The sequence below is a fragment of the Esox lucius genome, chromosome 10 (genome assembly GCF_011004845.1).
Source record: "Esox lucius isolate fEsoLuc1 chromosome 10, fEsoLuc1.pri, whole genome shotgun sequence".
In the NCBI taxonomy this organism is placed as follows: domain Eukaryota; kingdom Metazoa; phylum Chordata; class Actinopteri; order Esociformes; family Esocidae; genus Esox; species Esox lucius.
In genome coordinates this window covers 28,231,941-28,257,980 of record NC_047578.1, presented here as the reverse complement: position 1 = coordinate 28,257,980, position 26,040 = coordinate 28,231,941, and the positions used below count along the sequence as shown (strand labels likewise).

Genomic DNA, 26,040 nt, shown 5'->3' with positions numbered 1-26,040 from the left:
AATCTAAGTTAATGATGTATATGTTTTAGACATCCTTAGGGCTCCATCCTAAATGGCACATAACTACATTATAAAGTGCACTACCTGAGCCATCTGGAATAGTTTGGCATTGGGATGCAGATTAAAACAGACAATGATACTTACAACACGAAGGGGACTGGAATATGATCTGGTCCCATGATGTCAGGCATGTCTGTGAAATCGGTATCAAACTGCTTATTGAAATCCACATCAGCCTTGGAATCATTCCGAACAAACGCCAGTGAGCCTCTGCGTTCACCCTAAATAATGGGATAAACATACTTCATGATCTACCTTCCATAGTTTGTCTGTTGTTATGTAACAGTTAATCAGTGATCCTTGTGATTAATTTGCTGTTTTTTATTGTCTCTACTATTTTCTGTTATGGCTTTCCCTGAGCATTTGAGTTTCTCTTACCTCTTGCACATAGCTCATGGCATCCTTGAGGTTGAGCTGGTGGAAGATGTTGAATATGTAGTCACGAGACTTCCTTGCAGTTGGGTTCATCAATATCCTGAACAACCACTTCTCCTCAAAGTTGTGCCACCTTAGAAGGATACCAAAAGCAATTTCAAATGTATTTAGAGCTAAATGTCATTTTTAAAGGTATGGTATGCAATTTGGTAGTTTTTAATAAATGAAATAATATTTAAATGAAATTGATAATGAGATTAAAGGGTCCACATACTTGTCCCATAAGTAGTTATGTCCTATTTGTCCAGAAATGTCCTCTATGGCAACAAGCATGTGATCAAAGGTCTGAAATATATAAAAAAAAAAGGTATCATGAGTTACGTATGTTATGCTTATATTCTTTGTCAAAATTATTCATGTTAAACAATTTCAACAGTTAGATGAACTGGTTGATGGTGTATCTGGTCCAATAAAAGTTCAAATATTACTTTAATTATCTGTTATTCATTATTGTTTTCTAGGAAGACTTCTACCTAGATAGTTACCCTATTCATAATTTTTTCAGCTAGCATAGCTTCATCTGTCGTTGCCCTCTTCACTTTCAGCCAGTTGACCAAGGGTTTCATGGTTATTCCCTGCAACAAAGAAAAAGTAAATATTGAAAACTGGTAGCAAATAAAAATATATCAAATATATATGTTTGAATCAAGACATTGCAGACATTTTATGGAATAAAACCTCAGAGGGTTATATAGCAAAATTATCTGTTTTTACCTGAAGCATAACAGTGAAGTACACCACAAGGAGAGTGGTGCTTATCATCAGATTCTTCTCCTTGTACTTATTCTCATCTAGCAGGAACACAAGACCATAGGCAACTGCCCCTCGTAGGCCACCATAGCCCATCACTAACTGTTCAATAAGCCCCAAGGGAACCAGTCGGTACTGGTTCAGAATCCAGGTGAGCACAAAGACCCCTGTGATATAAACACACATACAAACATACAGTTAGTTCCGGATATAATTGGACACTGACACAAGTTTGTTATTTTGCTGTTTACCAAAATATATCCAAGTTACATTTCAATAATATGGGCTTAAAGTGCAGTATTTCAGCTTTAATTTGAGGGTATTCACATCCAAATTGGAGGAAGGGTTTAGGAATTTCAGCTCTTTAATATGCAGCCACTAATACTTGTTGATGATGTGACAGAAGACAGCAGCAGCCAGATGAATTCAGAACTGTATAGGGAAAAAATGTCTGCTCAGATTCAGCCAAATTCAGCGAAGTTGGTTGGACGATGCTTCACTTTAGATGGACAATGACCCAAAACATGCGGCGAAAGCAACCCATGAGTTTTATAAGGCAATGAAGTGAAATGTTCTGCAATGGCCGTGTCAATCACCTTATCTCAACCCAACTGAGCATGCATTTCACTTGCTGAAGACAAAACTTAAGGCAGAAAGATCCACGAACAAACAACAATTGGAGACAGCTGCAGTAAAGGGGTGGCAATGCATCACAAAGGAGGAAACCCAGCGTTTGGTGAGGTCCATGCGTTCCAGACTTCAAGTTTTTAGTAAAATGTATCTAACTTTATTTAAGGAGAACTGCTAGAAAGGACCTTTGTCTTTGTTGGTCTTCATTATAATGTTAGTGGGTTAAGCTGGCCAATTATAGTTTTTTCTGTTATAAAATCTCCTTAATAATTAAAAGATTGCAAGTTAATAATAACATATAGCCTAATTTCAGTTTATTTAAGTTACATTTACTCATGACTGTTTGCAAAATAGACCATAGTGAACAGAACAGCACTTGATGTATATAAGTCATCAGCCTATAACCCAGAAATGCATGTGAAAAATATTTTAGGGTATTGTAGAGACAAAATAATTAAGTGAAGGTAGGCCTGACAATTAAAGTCAGTCATGGAAAGAATTAACTACTGAAAATGTTCTAGAATGTTTTCCTTAAGTGTGCTACTGTCCACTGACTATTCCAGCTGTCCTGATTTTCCTCCACTGGTTGCAAAGTGGTGTATGATTCCATGCAAACTGGCACATGCTTCATTCAAGCCCATAAGTCCTTAGCTAGCCAAAGCATCCTGTTAGCAGAGATGGGGACAAGTCACACATGGTCAAGTCCAAGCAAGTCTCAAGTCTTAACCATCAAGTCTCGAGTCAAGTCTCAAGTCACAGTTCAGATAAATCAAGCAAGTCAAGTCAAGTCAAGGGTTCACCCTAAGCAAGTCAAGTCGAGTCTTTATAAGTTTCAAGTCACGTCACAGTACTAAAGAGATGAACACACACACACACACACACTGTCCTCTGTTTCTGACGTGCGCTCGGTGCGAAGCTCGATTTCAAAATCAAATATTTTTCTCCTCCGCGGTACAATTTTTTGGGGGGACGAAGCGGAGGGATCTTGAATCAGCCTGAAGGGGTTGTATTCGCTATAACAACCGCCTCGCTATACCTTATCCCGCTTATTACATGGCTACCTACCAAATAAATCTATAATTTGACACAAAATATTGATTTCAAAAGGAATTTATTGATTTAAAAACGATTGTATTGCTTCCTCTAAAGAAAATAGTCCGTTCCGTCTTTGGTTAGAATCCTGCTGCGTCCATAGCAACGCGCTGTTTTTCATGGCAACGGTCTGTTATCAAGAAATAACACGCATTGTGCACTGGAATTAAGCCAATCCATGTAATAAGGGCTAATAATAACAACCTTATAAACTAATTATTGTGACTGAAAAACTGTCTCATATGTAATTACGCTGTATTTATTCTTTAAAAAAAAACTCTTCGAAATGTTTAGGTGCTAGTAATCACATCGGCGCCTCCATGTTAGCCTTTCATGCAGTAAAGTTAACTGTTATGGAGTAAGCACAATGATTTTTAGTTTCCACACGCAGTCCACAAACACTTGAAAATGCCCACATTTAATACAGACAATATAGCCTACGTGTAATAATATACATGCACGCTCATTTTAAGATGCCCATCAACATTAAAATTCAGGCTATGCCACTGTTAAAGTCAAATTCCCTTACATCTATTTACCAGACGTATTCAGTAATGATAATGGTCACATTTCTAACAAGAAAAACAAATATATATAATATGCAACCAAGGCCAAATTATGACAAACAAAAGATTAATTAATTACATTAGTAACTTAATCGTTATAGATCTTAGTGAAACTGAATATAAAGAGATTACTTTCTTACCTTTCCTTGTGGTTCTTAAAATAACGAATGAAATTTGACGTTGTTGCATATTTTGCATCTGGCAAATCTTTTTTTATTCACACGGTCCAGTTCAAACTCCTTGTATCCAAACGATACTATTTGTGGAGCTCGACTAACGTTACTGTCTGCCATGTTTGGCGCGGTTTGAATTGTGCAGCGTTAAAGGCACCTACGCTGATTAGTGGTGCTGATGTCACAACATATAAAATAATTGTATTGCTGTTTGTTTATTATAAGTTCAAGTCATTGTCGAGTCTACCACTTCAAGTCAAGTCAAGTCTCAAGTAACTTGTTCTCAAGTCAAAGTCAAGTCAAGTCATTTTCATACTTTAATCAAGCAAGTCACAAGTCCTGAAAATTGTGAGTCGAGTCAGACTCGAGTCAAGTCATGTGACTCGAGTCCCCCACCTCTGCCTGTTAGTACATGATGCTACTAGCAAGCCAATGAATGATTGAGGCTGTAATTATTATAGATGATTGGTTGATGCACTGGCACAACTCTGGTACAATTATGTAATATATTCATTGTTCACTTTCAAAAAGCAAGGGTAATTATAAAAGTTAACACAAAATTTTAATGTCCACAATATATTACTATTAAGTTACTAAGCCAGTGCTTCGTTAGCTACGGTAGTCTTCACCAAACTACTAAGCCATCGAGGCTCTAAATGTGATATCAAAAGAGTCAATAGCAAAGGCCCAGCAGTGTTCCTCATTCTTGCATAGCAGGACAGCTATGTTATAGTTATTACAAAATGGTTTAATAATACATGCAAACCAACCAATCTGTTTGAGGTTTTCCATGGTAAGAGAGTGTCTGGTCATGGGAGTGGCAGCACATGGCAACTCATTTATCCAAAGTGAGATGTTCTTTCTTCCCCTTTGTTCACCTGTCTATGTTCTTGGCACAATGACCTGATTCTACTGATAAGTTTATTTCCTGGCAACCGCCTGATGTCTGCATTTTTAAGACAGGACTACCTCCTCTCTAATATATAATAATGCTTGTATGTAGGAAACTAAGAGAACAAAATATGAACATAAGCACAGAATATTAAAAGAAGGGAGCGTACTTAATCACAGTGGGATGGTTTTATGTGTTGTACGAAGTGTACTGACTGAAAGGGAAAATGCTAAAGATTGTCCCAAACTTACCCATGAATCTGAACACAAAGATGAAGAGAAGTGTGAGGAGGATAAAGCCGGTGTTCCACACCCATATAGATGGATCTATGGCCGATATGCCAAGGAAAACGAAGATAACGGTTTCTGAGCCATTGGCGAACACTTTCATTGTTGTCCGTACCGTGTTGACTGACTTCTCAGACATGTTGGTGTTAACATACTTTTGACAGAAGACCCCACAGAAAGTACACCTATTGCAAAGCAAGAAAAAGGCCATGTCATTCAGAACATACCATTTAATAATGTGGGGAGTGTGCTGTTTATAATAATAGGTAGAAAGCTTTGAGATAGCTGATCAGAATCAACCTTGGCTCGTGCATGATAAGTACCTGTGATTCATAAAAAACCTGAGCAAAAATATATGGAACAATTATGTTTTCTTGTGTTTTGAGTGGAATAGCCCTTAACTGAAAGGGTGAAGCTGGCCAAATAATTCAAGATAACACTCAGGAGGACTTACGACAGTATAGCTGACAGCGAGAGAAACTCTGCTGTGAGGTACGAGAGGTAGCCGAACACAAAGATGAACCCTGGTTCGATAGTTGGGGTTTTCTTGGTCAATCTGGTCAGGAGCGAGATCAGTATACCAAAGGCAATACCAACCAGGGATCCCCCAAATGCCACCACAAAGAATGAAACTACACGTGGCAGAGGATGATGAAGAACGACATATGGACATTTTGTTTAGATATAAAATATTTGCCATTTGCCATTTGTGATGTAGCCACAGGGCGGTGCTATTACATACTTATGCCTTTGATGATCTCGACAGCATTGATAGCAGGGCCTCCAAGTGATACAAAAGCATCAAAGACATTAAAAAGCACCTGAGGGAACATAAGGTGGACAGGTTAAGCTACAAAATGCTTCCAAATCCTTTTTTGTTGTACAAATAATGGAATCCATTGTGTAATAAAATCCATTAAATGAACACAAGGTTATCATTGTCTATATATTTACATTTGGGTAGGTGATGATATTCCCTGATTCAGAAAGTTTGCTGTATATTCCATAGCCAAAAGTTTTTGAACATTGACATTTTACTCAACAATATTAAGTGAAAAAGAAAGCGGATTGTAGTCACCTTATTCAGAATATACAGTTAATATAAAAAATCTACACACCCCTGTTAAAATACCAGGTTTTTTTGATGTAAAAGAATGAGACAAAGACAAATCATGTCAGACATTTTTCCACTTTTAATGTGACCTATAATGTGAACAACTCAATTGAAAAACAAACTGAAATCTTCAAGGGAGGAAAAATGTAAAAAAAAAATAACCTGGTTGCATACGTTTGCACACCCCCTTATAACTGGGGTCCTGGCTGTGTTCAGAATTAACCAATCACATTCAAACTCATGTTAAATAGAAGTCATTACACACCTGCCATCATTTAAAGTGATTCTGATTAATCACAAATAAAGTTCAGCTGTTCTAGTAGGATTTTCCTGACATTTTCTTAGTTGCATCTCAGAGCAAAAGCCATGGTCCGCAGAGAGCTTCCAAAGCATCAGAGGGATCTCATTGTTGAAAGGTATCAGTCAGGAGAAGGGTACAAAATAATTTCCAAAGCATTAGATATACCATGGAACACAGTGAAGACAGTCATTATCAAGTGTAGAAAATATGGTACAAAAGAGACATTACCAAGAACTAGACATCCCTCCAAAATTGATGAAAAGACAAGAAGAAAACTGGTCAGGGAGGCTTCCAAGAGGCCTACAGCAACATTAAAGGAAATGCAGGAATTTCTGGCAAGTATTGGCTGTGTGCTACATGTGACAACAATCTCCAGTATTCTTCCTATAAATGGGCTATGGGTGGCAACACAGAAGCCTTTTCTTACAAAGAAAAACATCCAAGCCTGGCTGAAGTTTGCAAAAACAAACATCAAGTCCCTCAAAACACGTGGGAAAATGTGTTATGGTCTGATGAAACCAAGGTTGAACATTTTGGCCATAATTCCAAAAGGTATGTTTGGGGCAAAACAACACTGCATATCACCCAGAAAACACCTTACACACAATGAAGCATGGTGGTGACAGCATCATGCTTTGGGGCTGTTTTACTTCAGCTGGAACTGGGGCCTTATTCAGGGTGGAGAGAATTATGAACAGTTCCAAATACCAGGCAATATTGGCACAAAACCTTCAGGTGTCTGTTAGAAAGCTGAAGATGAAGAGGAAGATCACCTTTCAGCACGACAACGACCCTAAGCACACATCCAAATCCACAAAAGCATGGCTTCACCAGAAGAAGATTAACGTTTTGGAATGGCCAAGCCAGAGCCCAGACCTGAATCCAATTTAACATCTGTGGGGTGATCTGAAGAGGGCTGTGCACAGGAGATCTGACAGATTTGGAGTGCTTTTGCAAAGAAGAGTGGGCAAAAATTGCCATGTCAAGATGTGCCATGCTAATAGATTCCTACCCACAAAGACTGAGTGCTGTAATAAAATAAAAAGGTGCTTCAACAGAGTATTAGTTAAAGGGTGTGCACACTTATGCAACCAGGTTATTGTATGTTTTTTCCCCTCAAAGATTTCAGTTTGTTTTTCAATGGAATTCTTCACGTTATACATTACCAGTGGAAAAGGTTCTGACATGATTTATCTTTGTCTCTTTCTTTTACATCACAAGAACCTAGCATTTTAAAATTGGTGTTTTGACATTTTATATCCACTGTATCTATGAATCAATAAAAGAGCACATTTTATTAAGAACTATAGAAAAGTTTCTAGTAAAGTTTCTAATCAGAACTATTTATATAAATTTTATTTAATCATTTGGGAACTCAAACTGAGACCAAGGTCTATTTTACAGCTGAACCCAATCTATGGACCTTAATAAAAAGAACTGCCCTATATGTAGCAGAGCCAATTAAATGCAGTTATAGGTCTAAATTTAAATTGCACATCAGCATATTGACAAAACTTACATTCTGCATGGGGTGGATCCTTTAGTAGTTGTAAAGACAAAGTTCTGCAATGGCTAAGTTAAAGCAAATTTCTGGTGATTGTATGCGTTTAGCTTTGTCTTATGTGTGTTTATGTTACATTTTAGCAAATTTAATGGGCCGAAAATTTTAATTGCTAAAAATGACAGGTATAGTTGATTAGACGTTATACAGTGACTGACTTACAAGTGTTAACCTTCTGGCCTATTTTGAGATTTCAGCAAATGTATTTTTCTATTACAAATTTCAAGAGCCAGTTGAAAGCTAGACTAAGATCCTTCCAAAAATGTATTAGTCATTTGGGACACTGACTAATAATAATAAATGGTTATGAAGTTTGTGAGACTAACCACTGTGACACCATCGTTGAGTAGGGACTCCCCAAACACAATGATATACAGGACCTCGTTGACGTGGACCTCCTCAAACACAGCAATCACAGCCACAGGGTCCACAGCAGCAATCAGACTCCCAAACAACAGTAACTGCAGAAGACCAGTGTTGAGATGACCTACAGAAGCCCAGGGTAACATGGATTATGACCTCAGACCATTAATTTACCTTACACAATAACTCGCTGACCAAGGACCTAAAAAATGCTAGTTTCAATCAACAGAAAACTATTTATTGACCTGTTCTATGGTGGTCAGTTCAGGCTTTGGTTACACCTGTGCCAAATGTCTCCTTATTCCCTATATAGTGCATAATATTTAACCAGGGTACACCATTCAAACAATGCACACAAAAATCTGAAATAGGGCAAGAAAAATTGGGAATCACTTGTTGGATATCTTACCCATGGCCCCGCCCAACCAGCAACCCCAAAGGCCTAACCCCAAACTTGCAGCATTCCAGACGGTGCCAATCACAGCATGAACCAGGATAGCCCCCAAGTTCCCCATGAACTGCTTGTTGGGCATGGAGTAGCCCGCATCCAGGACGATCGGGGGCAACAGGTAATAGAAGAAGGTGAAGGGCTGCAGTCTAAAGGTCTGAACCTTATCTGCTCCATAGATGATACCACCCAGGACCCAACCAATGCAAATGAGGAGGCCGCTCTCTGGGAACACATTGGTCAGAGCAGGGTTTAGCTGGAACACTATTGGTAAACAGAGAGACAAGAACAAAAGAGGCAAAGTCAGAGGGAAGATATTTAAAGTCAATAACAAAGAGGCTCAGCAAGTAAATGAGATAGTTTGGTCGATTCAGGTGCATCGAAGTCAAAAAGACATGGCCTAAAAAAAAAATCTAACAGCAACTCAGCCAATCATGCATGCATAATCACTCCAATGACGGCACAGAGAGAAAACATGGCCCCTGTGCTCTGCACATTATGTGAGAAACTCATTATTGCACTCAAAACCCATAATTCATGGATATTTCTTATCACTCCTTACCAGTAGAGAGCATTCTTACTTTGTTTATGGTTCTGATGTGTATAGTTTCAGGCAAACAGATAGTAGTAATGCAAGATATTGTATTCATGCATGGGTGAATTTGGGGATTAACATGTTTTTGCCGGACCGCGTAAGCGAAGCCGGCCAAGAAGAGAGAATTTCTCCTACTGAGTGAATGAGTGACTGAGTGACTGACTGACTCCCCCTTGTTAAATAACGTAGTGATCAGAGACACGGACTGCCAAGTGGGTGACCAGTGTTTGATCTATGCCACAAACAGAACAAAGTATGCATTAGGATTTGTTCAAGATAGATTTGTTATGGTTATAAGCTTCAGTAGCTGAAATAAAACAGTTTACAGTTATATTGCGACTATTTCTGGTGGATTTTTGAAGTATGCATCAGTGCATGATTTTTGGGGTAATATATAGCCTACCACAACTACTTGCGCAGTAAAAGAGGGGGGGATTCTCTCATCTTTTCACTTGACAAAAATCAGTTAACGTCACCTACAGTATTTATCATTTATCATAGGTACACTTCAACTGTGAGAGACGGAATCTAAAACAAAAATCCAGAATATCACATTGTATGAATTTGAATGAATTTGCATTTTATTGCCTGACATAAGTATTTGATCACCTACCAACCAGTAAGAATTCCGGCTCTCACAGACCTGTTAGTTTTTCTTTAAGAATCGCTCCTGTTCTCCACTCATTACTGTATTAAATGCACCTGTTTGAACTTGTTATTAAAGACACCTGTCCACACACTCAATCAAACAGACTCCAAACTCTCCACAATGGCCAAGACCAGAGAGCTGTGTAAGGACATCAGGGATAAAACTGTAGACCTGCAAAAGGCTGGGATGGGCTACAGGACAATAGGCAAGCAGCTTGGTGAGAAGGCAACAACTGTTGACGCAGTTATTAGAAAATGGAAGAAGTTCAAAATGACGGTCAGTCTCCCTCGGTCTGGGGCTCCATGCAAGATCTCACCTCGTGGGGCACCAATGATCATGAGGAAGGTGAGGGATCAGCCCAGAACTACACAGCAGGACCTGTTCAATGACCTGAAGAGAGCTGGGACCGCATTCTCAAAGAAAACCATTAATAACACACTACGCCGTCATGGTCCCCCTGATCAAGGTCCCCCTGCTCAAGCCAGCGCATGTCCGGGCCCGTCTGAAGTTTGCGAATGACCATCTGGATGATCCAGAGGAGAAATGGGAGAAGGTCATGTGGTCTGATGAGACAAAAATAGAGCTTTTTGGTCTAAACTCCGCTCGCCATGTTTGGAGGAAAAAGAAGGATGAGTACAACCCCAAGAACACCATCCCAAGCGTGAAGCATGGAGGTGGAAACATCATTCTTTGGGGATGCTTTTCTGCAAAGGGGACAGAAAGACTGCACCCTATTGAGTGGAGGATGGATGGGGCCATGTATCGCGAGATCTTGGCCAACAACCTCCTTCCCTCAGTAAGAGCGTTGAAGATGGGTCATGGCTGTGTCTTCCAGCATGACAACGACCCGAAACACACAGCCAGGGCAACTAAGGAGTGGCTCCGTAAGAAGCATCTCAAGGTCCTGGAGTGGCCTAGCCAGACTCCAGACCTGAACCCAATAGAAAATCTTTGGTGGGAGCTGAAAGTTCGTATTGCCCAGCGACAGCCCCGAAACCTGAAGGATCTGGAGAAGGTCTGTATGTATCTCTGCTGCTGTGTGTGCAAACCTGGTCAAGAACTGCAGGAAACGTATGATCTCTGTAATTGCAAACAAAGGTTTCTGTACCAAATATTAAGTTCTGCTTTTCTGATATATCAAATACTTATGTCATGCAATAAAAGGCTAATTAATTACTTAAAAATCATACAATGTGATTTTCTGATTTTTTGTTTTAGATTCCGTCACTCACAGTTGAAGAGTACCTATGATAAAAATTACAGACTTCTACATGCTTTGTAAGTGGGAAAATCTGCAAAACCTGTATATATTTTTTTGCAGTGTATATGAACTGCAATGCTGTAACTTGATGACTGCATAACCACTAGCATAAGGTATTTACGACAGACCCCAGTGTACGTTATTATGATGGGCACCAGTGCATGCTATTATGACAGGCCCTAGTGCACATTAGTTACTAGTTATGAAACACACACCATTAAGCGCATACACCGATGAGCCATAACATTATGACCACCTGCCTAATATTGTGTTGATCCCCCTTTTGCCACAAAAACAGCCCTGACCCATCGAGGCATGGACCCCACTAGACCTCTGAAGGTGTGCGGTTGTATCTGGCACCAAGACGTTAGCAGCAGATTCTTTAAGTCCTGTTAGTTGCGAGGTGGGGCCTCCATGGATCGGGCCTGTTTCCAGCACATCCCAGAGATGCTCAAATGGACTGAGATCTGGGGAATTTGGGGGCCCAGTCAACACCTTGAACTTGTTGTTTTCCTCAAACCATTCCTGAACCATTTTTGCTTTGTGGCAGTTTGCATTATCCTGCTGAAAGAGGCCTATGCCATCAGGGAAGACCATTGCCATGAAATGGTGCACATGGTCTGCAACAGTGCTTAGGTAGGTGGTACGTGTCAAATTAACATCCACATGAACGGCAGGCTGCAAGATTTCCCAGCAGAACATTGCCCAAATCATCACACTGCCTCTGCCGGCTTGCCTTCTTCCCGTAGTTCATCCTGGTGTCATGTGTTCTCCAGGTAAGCGACGCACATGCACTCGGCCATCCACATGATGTAAAAGAAAAGGTGGTTCATCAGAACAGGCCACCTTCTTCCATTGCACCATGGTCCATGTCTGATGCTCACGTGCCCATTGTAGGCGTTTTCGGCAGTGGACAGGGGTCAGCATGGGCACCGTGACTGGTCTGTGGCTACCCCACCCCATACGCAAAACAAACTGCGATCCACTGTGATCTGACACCTTTCTATCAGTACCAGCATTTACTTTTTCATCAATTTGAGCTACAGTAGCTCGTCTGTTGGATTGGACCACACAGCCTTCGCTCCCCACGTGCATCAATGAGACTTTGCCACCCATGACCCTGTCGCTGGTTCTCCACTTTTCCTGCCTTGGACCACTTTTGATTGGTACTGGCCAGTGCAGACCATGAACACCCCACAAGGGCTGCAGTTGTGGAGATGCTCTGACCCAGTCGTCTAACCATCACAATTTGGCCCTTGTCAGAGTCACTCAGATCCTTACACTTGCCCATTCTTTCTGCTTCTAACACATCAACTTTGAGGACAGAATGTCCACTTGCTGCCAAATATATACCACCCTCTGACAGGTGCCTTGATAATGATACTACCAGACACTCTGCCCTCCGTGGAACTGTTTGGACACCCCTGGTCTGGAGCCAACATTAGCATAAATCACTGGCTTAGCCCTGGTACCTAGGTAAAGCACCAGTGGAAATGCGTTATAAGGCTGTTTTGTAACAGCCTTATACCGGAAAGTAAAGATGTCAAAGAAAACATGGTGACTGAAACCATCAAGGATGTGCAGTACCATTATTGGTACTGACAGAATGCTGCATCACAGCCCAAATCAATATATTTTCCAAAGAAACAAGAACAAACTCATAACAACAATGTTCGTACGACGCTGTAGCTAAGCCAGGAGTACTTTTCGTAGTTGCTCGATTGAAAGTGCTGCACAAATCCTTTTCGCTGACTGGGCTGCTAGCTGCGGGGTTGGTCAACCCTTCCTCACAATTTCCAGCTTTTCTTGAAATGTCCTTGTCAAAAAGGCTTTGCCAGTAAATCCACCACCAAATCCATTTCTTCTCCTCCTTCAGCCATTGTGGGTTAAAAAACAACAGGGCTAAGTAAAAATCTATTTTTCTTCTTTTGCTGAACAAACAAAAGTAAAAATCTACTTTTCTTCTTTTGCTGAACAAACAAATCTAAAGCACTACATCTAAATGTCACCAAAGAAAGTTTAAACAAACCATAGATTCTGCCACGTTACATGCTAGCTAGTTTTACTTCAGTTAGAACACACTACATGAAAAATGCTAATGTAGGTGGCAAGGCAAGCTAGAAGGCGTGTCAAAGTATACGCCCAACATGACAAACTCGTTACCTGGTTAAGTAAAGCTGCACTAAGTAGGTATTTTCGGTAAAAAAACAGGTTGTGTAGCCTATAAACATGTTCTGTAAGCTAATGAGGCCCTCTAATAGTTGTTTAGCCACACAGACAGCTCAGTGCCAGTGCAATGTCAATATAACCTTTTTGGAGAGTACGACTACTTTCCAATTCTTTCCAGCAATCCTGTTACACGCCAATTTCCTTCTGCGAGGCGGGCCTTCAAGCAAACCGCATTCTGCTAGGCAGGCCTTCCTCCTTCGCTTATTTTGAGAAAGTGCATTTTACCTGGAATATATATACACTCACCTAAATGATTATTAGGAACACCAGTTCAATTTCTCATTAATGCAATTATCTAATCAACCAATCACATGGCAGTTTCTTCAATGCATTTAGGGTTGTGGTCCTGGTCAAGACAATCTCCTGAACTCCAAACTGAATGTCAGAATGGGAAAGAAAGGTGATTTAAGCAATTTTGAGCGTGGCATGGTTGTTGGTGCCAGATGGGCCGGTCTGAGTATTTCACAATCTGCTCAGTTACTGGGATTTTCACGCACAACCATTTCTAGGGTTTACAAAGAATGGTGTGAAAAGGGAAAAACATCCAGTATGCGGCAGTCCTGTGGGCGAAAATGCCTTGTTTGATGCTAGAGGTCAGAGGAGAATGGGCCGACTGATTCAAGCTGATAGAAGAGCAACTTTGACTGAAATAACCACTTGTTACAACCGAGGTATGCAGCAAAGCATTTGTGAAGCCACAATACGCACAACCTTGAGGCGGATGGGCTACAACAGCAGAAGACCCCACCGGGTACCACTCATCTCCACTACAAATAGGAAAAACAGGCTACAATTTGCACGAGCTCACCAAAATTGGACAGTTGAAGACTGGAAGAATGTTGCCTGGTCTGATGAGTCTCGATTTCTGTTGAGACATTCAGATGGTAGAGTCAGAATTTGGCGTAAACAGAATGAGAACATGGATCCATCATGCCTTGTTACCACTGTGCAGGCTGGTGGTGGTGGGGTAATGGTGTGGGGGATGTTTTCTTGGCACACTTTCGGCCCCTTAGTGCCAATTGGGCATCGTTTAAATGCCACGGCCTACCTGAGCATTGTTTCTGACCATGTCCATCCCTTTATGACCACCATGTACCCATCCTCTGATGGCTACTTCCAGCAGGATAATGCACCATGTCACAAAGCTCGAATCATTTCAAATTGGTTTCTTGAACATGACAATGAGTTCACTGTACTGAAATGGCCCCCACAGTCACCAGATCTCAACCCAATAAAGCATCTTTGGGATGTGGTGGAACGGGAGCTTTGTGCCCTGGATGTGCATCCCACAAATCTCCATCAACTGCAAGATGCTATCCTATCAATATGGGCCAACATTTCTAAAGAATGCTTTCAGCACCTTGTTGAATCAATGCCACGTAGAATTAAGGCAGTTCTGAAGGCGAAAGGGGGTCAAACACAGTATTAGTATGGTGTTCCTAATAATCCTTTAGGTGAGTGTATAGAATAAGTACACCATAGGGAACTTTCTGTAAGAAATTATAATGGCAGCTAGAGACCAGGACGACAAACTGCCAATTCCTCCCTTGTCTACTACAGCAGTGGTTCATAAGTGGGGGGCGCAACCCCTCAGGGGGTTGCCAAAAAAATGGGAGGGGTCGCGAGAGGGTTTCTGTCTGAATGTATTACATTTTAAATTAAAGTTTTTGAAATGTAAATCTATATATTTTTTTATTATTCATTAGCCTAAATGCAAAATTTAGTATTTCCATACTCTTTCTCTGAGAGAAAGAAATGGACCAGAAGCTCTGTCTACGCAAACTCAAATATTTCCCTCTTTATTAAAGAAAACAAAAACAAGCTGAATGCTTGAGTTGCTAGCCAGCTAAGATTGAGAGATGGAAAGTTAAATGCTCAGAAGAGCCATCTACATGTGTGTCTACTGCAGTTCCTACACTAGCATCCTCAGATTGGGTAGGTCTACATAAAACCGGTGAGAATAAGTGTTGGCACTATCAGAAAGAATATATAATATACTGTCTCACCTGCCAAGTCAAAAATTCAATGGACCACCCACAATGTGTGCTTTGCAGTGATGTTTTGGTAAATGAGAGTTTAAAACCAGTAATAATGATGAGGCATCTTGAAACCAGACATCCCAATCATTTTCATAAACCCGTACAGTTGTTTCAGTGAAAGGAAACTGGACTGCTTGCACAGTTAGAAGATAGCAAGAGCACTTATTCAAATCCCCTTCTTCAATGACACCATCTCCAAATGCATAAATATATCTGGGTACACCAACCATTTACCTGCAAAAACATTGAGCTCTGGCTATCAATGGCGCAAGAATACCCCAAAGAATATCTTGTCAAAGGCTGCCATGGGTATCCTTACACCTTTTGGGTCAACGTATCTATGCGAGAACAAATTTCTTTCACTGGCGTACATAAAAACAAATAGAGGTGTCGGCAAAGTAGATGGGAGGAAAATCAGTTTGTTGCTGTGTCCAGCATCAGGCCAATAATTAAACTGTAATGTTCAATTAAGCAGGCCCACTCATCTCATTAAAATATTAAAGTTAAAGAAAATGTGCCCATATAAAAGTAATAAGAACTATTATGAGGCAATAGGCCCTACAACCTGAATATTTATTTTATTTTGAGGGGTTGGCTGCTCTGATGTGCCTGTGGCCCATTTAGGTTTTGGATGGCTGACACACATTGTGAGACTTGACCAGTGTTTTTTGCATATATGTTTTTTTGCATTGCACTACATGTTGTGAACAAAACACCCACATACATGTTACATCTAAGCTTCTGCTTTATGTTTAATGCAGTGGTCAACACTCGAAGAAGGTTAGCCATGTAAGTAGGCTAGGCTGTCAAATCAGTGGGTTGAGAAAGGGGGTTGTGAGACTTGACCAGTGTTTTTTGCATATATGTTTTTTTGCATTGCACTACAAGTTGTGAACAATAAACCCATATACATGTTACATCTTAGCTTCTCTGGAGTTGCCCATGGTGAGAGGCGGCGGGCTGGTGTGGGTTTGCTTATAGCTCCCCAGCTCTGCCGCCATGTGTTGGAGTTTACCCCGGTGAACGAGAGGGTCGTTTCCCTGCGCCTACGGGTCGGGGATAGGTCTCTCACTGTTGTTTGTGCCTACGGGCCGAACGGCAGTGCAGAGTACCCGACCTTCTTGGAGTCTCTGGGAGGGGTGCTGGAAAGTGCTCCGACTGGGGACTCTATTGTTCTACTGGGGGACTTCAACGCCCACGTGGGCAACGACAGTGACACCTGGAGGGGCGTGATTGGGAGGAACGGCCCCCCTGATCTGAACCCGAGTGGTGTTCAGTTATTGGACTTCTGTGCTAGTCACAGTTTGTCCATAACGAACACCATGTTCAAGCATAAGGGTGTCCATCAGTGCACGTGGCACCAGGACACCCTAGGCCGCAGGTCGATGATCGACTTTGTTGTCGTCTCATCTGACCTGCGGCCGTATGTCTTGGACACTCGGGTGAAGAGAGGGGCGGAGCTGTCAACTGATCACCACCTGGTGGTGAGTTGGATCCGATGGCGGGGGAGAAAGCTGGACAGACTCGGCAGGCCCAAGCGTACTGTAAGGGTCTGCTGGGAATGTCTGGCCGAGTCTCCTGTCAGAGAGATCTTTAACTCCCACCTCCGGCAGAGCTTCGACTGGATCCCGAGGGAGGTTGGAGATATTGAGTCCGAGTGGACCATGTTCTCCACCGCCATTGTCGAAGCGGCCGCTCGGAGCTGTGGCCGTAAGGTCTCCGGTGCCTGTCGAGGCGGCAATCCCCGAACCCGGTGGTGGACACCGGAAGTAAGGGATGCCGTCAAGCTGAAGAAGGAGTCCTATCAGGCCTGGTTGGCTTGTGGGACTCCTGACGCAGCTGACGGGTACCGACAGGCCAAGCGGGCTGCAGCCCGGGTGGTTGTGGAGGCAAAAACTCGGGCCTGGGAGGAGTTCGGTGAGGCCATGGAGAAGGACTATCGGCTGGCCTCGAAGAGATTCTGGCAAACCATCCGGCGCCTCAGGAGAGGGAAACAGTGCCCTACCAACGCTGTTTACAGTAGAGGTGGGCAGCTGTTGACCTCAACTGAGGATGTCGTCAGGCGGTGGAAGGAATACTTCGAGGATCTCCTCAATCCCACCGTCACGTCTTCCATTGAGGAAGCAGAGGATGAGGGCTCAGAGGTGGACTCGTCCATCACCCGGGCTGAAGTCACCGAGGTGGTTAAGAAACTCCTCGGTGGCAAGGCACCGGGGGTGGATGAGATCCGCCCTGAGTACCTCAAGTCTCTGGATGTTGTGGGGCTGTCTTGGCTGACACGCCTGTGCAACATCGCGTGGCAGTCGGGGACAGTGCCTCTGGGATGGCAGACCGGGGTGGTGGTCCCTCTTTATAAGAAGGGGGACCGGAGGGTGTGTTCCAACTATAGGGGGATCACACTTCTCAGCCTCCCCGGGAAAGTCTATGCCAGGGTTCTGGAGAGGAGAATACGGCCGATAGTAGAACCTCGGATTCAGGAGGAACAGTGTGGTTTTCGTCCAGGCCGCGGAACACTGGACCAGCTCTATACCCTCTACAGGGTGATGGAGGGTTCATGGGAGTTTGCCCAACCAGTCCACATGTGTTTTGTGGATTTGGAGAAGGCATTCGACTGTGTCCCTCGTGGCATCCTGTGGAGGGTGCTTCGGGAATATGGGGTCCTGGGTCCTTTGCTAAGGGCTGTCAGGTCCCTGTACGACCGAAGCAGGAGCTTGGTCCGCATTGCCGGCAGTAAGTCAGACTTGTTCCCTGTGCATGTTGGACTCCGGCAGGGCTGCCCTTTGTCACCGGTTCTGTTCGTAATTTTTATGGACAGAATTTCTAGGCGCAGCCAGGGGCCGGAGGGTGTCAGGTTTGGGGACCACACGATTTCGTCTCTGCTCTTTGCGGATGATGTTGTCGTGTTGGCCCCTTCAAGCCAGGACCTTCAGCATGCACTTGGACGGTTTGCAGCCGAGTGTGAAGCGGTGGGGATGAAAATCAGTACCTCCAAATCCGAGGCCATGGTCATCAGTCGGAAAAGGGTGGCTTGCCCACTTCAGGTTGGTGGAGAGTGCCTGCCTCAAGTGGAGGAGTTTAAGTATCTAGGGGTCTTGTTCACGAGTGAGGGAAGGATGGAACGGGAGATTGACAGACGGATCGGTGCAGCTTTTGCAGTAATGCGGTCGATGTATCGGTCTGTCGTGGTGAAGAAAGAGCTGAGCCGTAAGGCGAAGCTCTCGATTTACCGGTCAATCTACGTTCCTACTCTCACCTATGGTCATGAGCTTTGGGTCATGACCGAAAGGACAAGATCCCGGATACAGGCGGCCGAAATGAGCTTTCTCCGCAGGGTGGCTGGGCGATCCCTTAGAGATAGGGTGAGAAGCTCGGTCACCCGGGAGGAGCTCAGAGTAGAGCCGCTGCTCCTCCACATCGAGAGGGGTCAGCTGAGGTGGCTTGGGCATCTGTTTCGGATGCCTCCGGGACGCCTTCCTGGGAAGGTGTTCCGGTCCCGTCCCACCGGGAAGAGACCCCGGGGAAGACCTAGGACACGCTGGAGGGACTATGTCTCCCGGCTGGCCTGGGAACGCCTCGGTGTCCCTCCGGAAAAGCTGGAGGAAGTGTCTGGGGAGAGGGAAGTCTGGGCATCCCTGCTTAGACTGCTGCCCCCGCGACCCGGCCCCGGATTAAGCGGAAGATGATGCGATGCGATGCGATCTTAGCTTCTGCTTTATGTTTAATGCAGTGGTCAACACTCGAGGGAGGTTAGCCATGTAAATAGGCTATGCTGTCAAATCAGTGGGTTGAGAAAGGGGGTCATGAGACTTTTTTGCAGTCGCGCCCCTGATTGCTACACCAGTGATTAAAGCTCATTTATATGAGATGCACTGGAAGCAGCGCAAATAAGGGAGAGAATAGCAACAACTGATGGGAACGAACATTGTAAATAATGAAAATATATAAAAATACATTGTATTTTTTCTGATGGTGACATCACTAGGCCAGAAGAAAAAGGCCTCACTGACCTTGATAGCCTACCTCTGGCCTGCTCTGGACTTGATATTGGACAACAACATACATATAACATAACATACATACATCTTCATTCATCAGTATATGAAAAGAAATACCAAAGAAATTAAGATATTCATTTATTTGTTTTTATAGTTTTTATAGTTTATGTAGAAAAAGCATATCATTTTGAGATAGATTGCTAGTGACTGTTTTACCCAAGAAAATGAAAAACATGATTTGAGAAGTGTTTGCATTTTCGAGGGCATATATTGCAAATGGCACTATATTTAATGCACTGTGAGTTCTTCTTTGAATACAGGTGTATCTTTGAGGCAGGGAAAGGTCTCTGAGCCGATCGCATCCCCGTTCATACATAAACATTTTTAGGAACCCGGCCACCACTATCCATATAGCTATAATATACACATGATGCCACTGAAAAGTCAGAATGTATATCCCTGTGGTGCTGAACCCATGGCCCTCTTCACTTTGCTGTGATTGAATACCTCCACCCCTGGGTGTGGATGCAACATCTGGGGTGAAGCCACCTTCATGCTCTTAACCACCATGGCCACTATGCAAGTCAACAATGCTGCTACCAGCAGCCAGAAGAAAGTTCTGCATAACATTTCACAAAATTGATGAACAAGATCTTTTGTAATGTGTCTGTCCCTCCTTGGTGGTGGCGTTGTCTCACTTTCTGTATCTGTCTTTTTCTGTCTCTCTCACTTTCTCTGTCTTTCTCTCTGTCAATCTCTAAAACGACTTGCTCAAAGCACAACTTAACATTACTGAGCTACAAAAATGCTGCCTTCCTGACACAGGTAGGGTTTATCATTATCTATTGCCAAATGTTTAACTCCTTGGTTAAACAAGGTGGAAAACTATGTCATGCATACTTTTAAGTATTAAATGTTTGGGGGATTTACAATGGATTTACAGTTATCTAAATAATCTTTAAAGTGAAAAAATAAATGTTGTATTCGCCCCAACTGGCCAGTATATGTCACTCTTCTCAGTCTCTTCTTACTATTGCTTCTCTTTCTTTCTTTTCTCTCTCTGGAACATCTCTCCCTCTCAACTTGCTGAATGTTTACATCACAGTAGTGTGGCCGGGCTGGTGTCTAAGGGCAAAAGTGTACTCAACCACAGGTTTATAAGTCTCATGGTAGGAGGGTGTGGAGGTAGGACGGAGAAACTAAAGTGTCTCCTTGTTAGGACCACAGCCCCTAGTTACACAATCATGTTGACCTATGCCTCTATTGTTTAGTTTCGATTCTTCTCTACAGACCCAAATCAAGGTCAGAGATAACTATGCCACTCACAAGGAGGAAAAGCTGTCCTTATGTGTGCTTTCAATGCAAAGTTGTTTGATCTGTGGCTATTTTTAGAAAATGATTTTGGTGTCAGTTATATGCTTGGTTGCTTTCTATGCTATCTGGTGTTTTTCAATACTTTTCAATCCTTCTATGATTTTTGTGGGGCCTTTGAAAAGTAATTATTACATATACAGTTTGCACTTCAACAATAATTTTAAGCTTAAATCTCATGTAAGTTGCTTTGAGTGCCTGATAAAATCATAAAATGATAGAGAGAAGATAGAATAGGATAACAAACAAATAGGCAACATGTAAAAATGGGTACATATCCCTTTTGATTACATTTTGTGGAGGAAGTTAATTCCACCATTCTGCATATGGTCCAGCTGACATCTGAGAAATATCTGACAGCCAGTATTAATGATTCACCTGAGTATTTCTCAATTTTGGTGAATGCTTGTGAGAGTTGTGAGGATTATCTCATTCTGTGGTCTTTAAATACAATTATGTATTACACTACTGTTCAAAAGTTTGTTTTTGATTTTAATTAATTAATTAAGCTGTTAGTTGAGGACCTGTGAGACATCGGTTTCTCAAGCTAGAGACTAATATATTTGTCTTCTTGCTCAGTTATACACTGGGGCCACCCTCTCCTCTTTCTATTCTGGTTGGAGCCAGTTCAAGCTGTTCAGTGAAGAGATTTGTACACATTGTACCAAGATCTTCAATTTCTTGGCTATTTCTCACATTAAATAGCCTTCATTTCTCAGAACAAGAATAGACTAGATTAGTCTCTGAAGAAAGTTCTTTGTTTCTGGCCATTTTAAGCCTGTAATTGAACCCACAAACGCTGATGCTCCAGATACTAAACTAGTCTAAAAAGGGCCAGTTTTATTGTTTTATTTAACGTAACAGTTTTCAGAGGTGTTAACATAATTGCAAGTTTTCTAATGATCAATTAGTATTTTAAAATGATAAACTTGGAATAGCAAACACAACCAGCACATGCTGGTAATGGGCCTCTGTACGTCTATGTAGATATTCCATTGAAAATCAGCCATTTCCAGCTACAATATTCATTTACTACATTAGCAATGTCTACACTGGATTTCTGATCAATTTCATAGATTTTAATGGCCAAAACCTTTCTTTTGTTTCAAAAACAAAAAAATTCCTAAGTGACTCCACAATTTTGAAGGGTAGTGAATATATATATGTGTATGTGTATATATATAATGTGTGAGTATGTGTGTATATATATAATGTATATTCTAAATATTAGGGATATGACAAATAATGAATCCCATCTACACACGTGGACAAAATTGTTGGTACCCTTCTGTTAAAGTAAGAAAAACCCACTATAGTCACTGAAATAACTTGAAACTGACAAAAGTAATAATAATAAAAAATTCACTGAAAATTAACTAATGAAAATTAGACATTGCTTTTGAATTGTGGTGCAACAGAATAATACCAAAAAAAGATTGAAAATACTTTGAACATTAAACTAAGGTGTGTCCTTTAATTAGCATCACAAGTGTCTTCAAACTTGTAATCAATAGTTAGTCTGCATATTTAAAGGGTGAAAAGTAGTCACTGTGCTGTTTGGTATCATGGTGTGTACCACACTGAACATAGACCACAGAAAGCTAAGGAGAGAGTTGTCTCAGGAGATTAGAAAATTATAGATAACCATGTTAAATGTAAAGACCATCTCCAAGCAGCTAGATATTCCTGTGACTACAGTTGCACATATTATTCAGAAGGTTAAGCTCCACGGGACTGTAGCCAACCTCCATGGACATGGCTGATAGAGGAAAATTCATGACAAATTGAAGAGACAGATAATACGAATGGTAACCAAAGAGCCCAGAGCAACTTCCAAAGACATTAGAGGTGAACTCCAAGGTCAAGGTAAATCAGAATCAGATCGCACCATCTGTTGCTGTTTGAGCGAAAGTGGACTTCATGGAAGATGACCAAGGAGGACACCACTGTTGAAAGCAAATCATAAAAAAGCAAGACTCGAATTTGCCAAAAGGCATATCAACAAGCAACAAAGCTTCTGGGAGAATGTGCTTTGGACAGATGAGACAAAAAATTCGCTTTTTGGCAAGGCACATCAGCTCTATGTTCACAGACGCAAAAATGAAGCTTACAAAGAAAAGAACACCGTACCCACTGTTAAACATGGAGGAGGCTCGGTTATGTTCTGGGGCTGCATTGCTGCATCTGGCACAGGGTGTCTTGAAGCTGTGCCATGTACAATGAAATCTCCAGACTCTCAAGGCATTCTGGCGCAAAGTGTGCTGCCCAGTGTTAGAAAGCTTGGTCTCAGTCGCAGGTCATGGGTCCTCCAACAGGACAATGCCAATCCCAAAACACAACTAAAAACACCCAAGAATGGCTAAGAGCAAAACATTGTACGACTCGGAAGTGACCTTCTATGAGCCCTGATCTAAATCCTATTGAACACCTGTGGAAGGAGCTGAAACATGCAATCTGGATAAGGCACCCTTCAAACCTGGAACAGCTGGAGCAGTTTGCTTATAAGGAGTGGTCCAAAATACCTGTTGACAGGAGCAGTTGGCTTATTGAGAGTTACATAAATCACTTGATTGCAGTGATTGGCTCAAAAGGTTGTGTAACAAAATATTAAGTTCAGGGTACCATGATTTTTGTCCAGGCCAGTTTCCTTAGTTCATTTTTTTTAAATGATTCTGTTGCACCACAATTCAAAAGCAATGGGTTAGTTAATTTTCAGTATTTTTTATAATATTTATATGTATTATTACTTTTGTCAGTTTCAAGTTATTTCAGTGACCATTGTTGTTTTTATTACTTGAACAGAAGGGTACCATCGATGATGCAGTGCAAACATTGTTGTTTAAGATTAGTTCATCTAAATGCATGCCAAAGTAACTTTTTTGTGTGGAATGTTATTGAAAACCCAATTATATTAGAACCACAAACAAACTGATTATAGAAAATGCTTATAGAAAAAGTATATTGCCTGGGCCTTGAAGGTTGTTTTATGCCCACAATCTCACAGTTGTGTGTACATGGCAGAATAAATATTTGGGTGTAAACCTGGACATTGTGTAAAGAATTAGTATGTAACCATTAACATTATTGATATTCAACAAAGACTTGTCATGTTGGAAACAATGGCATCATGTGTTTTGGTGTAAACACTACTGCCATTCTGTGGAATTTCATTGTGATAATTTTTTTCTTTCAGCTGGATCTAGATGCGTCATTACTTTTTAAAGATGTGTTTAATTATCTAAAATGGCACTAACTACTGTTACTAATTGATTAAACAAGTTAATCCAAATGAATTAATCATAGCATGTAACACGTATTTATTTGGCAACACACCACCAATGGCCACATAGGCCCATTGTACTTAGTAAAGGCTAACAGACATTTTCACAGGTTTTCAACCCTGCAGCCATTAACTTGAGGTTTAATTTGCATAACAGACCCAATGAGTAATCTATTTTACAGAGAAATTATAAGTCAACCTCTATTTTAACAAACAGCAGAGGCTGGATTATTCATTAGTTTCTTGATTTACAGACAAATGTTAAACTTAATGGTTACATAATTTAACCAGGGCCTAGCCTGCTGTTTAGAATTTAGGATGTTAAATTAGGGCTAGGGCCTTAAGGCCAATGTTCCATTAAGGATGCAGAAGTATGTACTTTTTAACACCTGAATAGAAACTTTCATTCATGGCAAGACAAAATAATTCTAAATAGTTTTATTTTTCACTTTTGGTTGTTGCAATGGCTCTTGGTTTTTACATGTTCAATCAATTAATTGTGTGTATGAAGACCAACATTTCAACATTGTTCGAACATCCTATTGTCGTTCACCAACACCTTACAGATAACATTTTACACCAAAGCATTTACAATACAGTACATTTACAACCAGAGTCTATTAAGGGTTAATACACAGGGAATTATTTGATTGAATAGTTTTCTGTGTGTAAATGTGGCCAGGACACTGAAATATGGTTGTATGAGGGTAAATAAGTGTTTGCCTAATAAGCATTTATAAGTGCATTTGTAAGTGTTTAAAAATCAACTTACTATTTTGCAAGCATTTCCTTAACCAACATTATCAAACATTTAACACCCCATAACAAAGTAATTATAATTATAAAGTAATTATAATTATCCTTTACAGCTGTAACCTTACAATAAAGTGTCAGTAAATGTGGGTACTTCGACTTGTTTTTGCGTGTTACATGCTTATATAGATTATTAGGGAAGGAACAAATTACCTCTCAAACCAAAATGTATGGTTTATACTGTCTGTAGTGGGGGAAATGACTAAATAGATCAAGTATGAATTTTCCTAACCTTTTCAACCTCTTGGGCAACACTTATCTAGAAACAATGTAAGCAGTTTCCTTGAGTTCCAGGAAGAAAAGAAATTGAGTATTTAATTAATTAGATATTTTTCCTTTTTCAATCATTTCTTTACTGAATAATTGTTTGTGAAAGAAATGGATACCTAGTTAAATTTTTTGGGTCAGTTTTGCAGACCTAACTGCATTCATATAAGCTTAAGGAAATAGTGACCAGTAAAATGCAAGTTAATCTGCAAGCATAGGCATGCGCAAATCAATATAGAAGACTGTTAGCCTGCAACACTTATCGATGCTGTGCATTTACTTCAACATACGCATGGGAAACCCACTCCCATATTTATCTACAGTAGTACACAGGTTATACACATTTACACATACACACACAGATTATAATGAATGTCACGTCCCAATTGAATCTGTTGTATACACACAACCCTAATCACCACCATGTCACCACAACAAACAAAACATTACCTTTAGTCATTAACCTTATAAATCTGAAACCTACATACAAAAAATCTACATACAAATTAACAATAGCACAAATTGCATTTTTAATAGCCGGAATCAGTTCTCCTCAGATTTCCTGTTAAAACACTTAAATAAGTCCTACATTTATCAACTGGTCATTGGACATGACAAATATGCTTCAATTTTACACTACACAATGTCTGTCAGAGCAGTTTAAAGTAAGTTTTTTTTAACCTGACACTAGCTTTTTTTATGAAGTCTGTTGCGATTTTGACCCTCATGTATTAGTCAGGGCTGGCCAACCCTGTTCCTGGAGAGCCACAGTCCTGTAGGTTTTCTCTTCAGCCTCATTTTTGACTAACATGAGTCTGCTTTTCATCCAACTACTAATTAGAATCAGGTGTGCTGAATAAGAGTTGGAG

The 26,040-nt window shown here is 41.2% G+C and overlaps 1 protein-coding gene across 1 annotated transcript in view; it reads right to left on the bottom strand.

Moving 5' to 3' along the window:
• slc9a3.1 (solute carrier family 9 member A3, tandem duplicate 1) overlaps positions 1-26,040 on the bottom strand; it is a 68,635-nt gene that overhangs the window by 41,306 nt on the left and 1,289 nt on the right. The window contains exons 2-11 of the mRNA XM_010900880.5: positions 8,634-8,936; positions 8,188-8,348; positions 5,628-5,706; positions 5,340-5,517; positions 4,850-5,070; positions 1,210-1,412; positions 981-1,070; positions 710-780; positions 439-568; positions 145-281 (exon numbers count right to left, since the gene is read on the bottom strand). Coding sequence (XP_010899182.1) covers positions 145-281; positions 439-568; positions 710-780; positions 981-1,070; positions 1,210-1,412; positions 4,850-5,070; positions 5,340-5,517; positions 5,628-5,706; positions 8,188-8,348; positions 8,634-8,936 — 1,573 coding nt within the window. The remainder of the gene's footprint in view (positions 1-144; positions 282-438; positions 569-709; positions 781-980; positions 1,071-1,209; positions 1,413-4,849; positions 5,071-5,339; positions 5,518-5,627; positions 5,707-8,187; positions 8,349-8,633; positions 8,937-26,040) is intronic.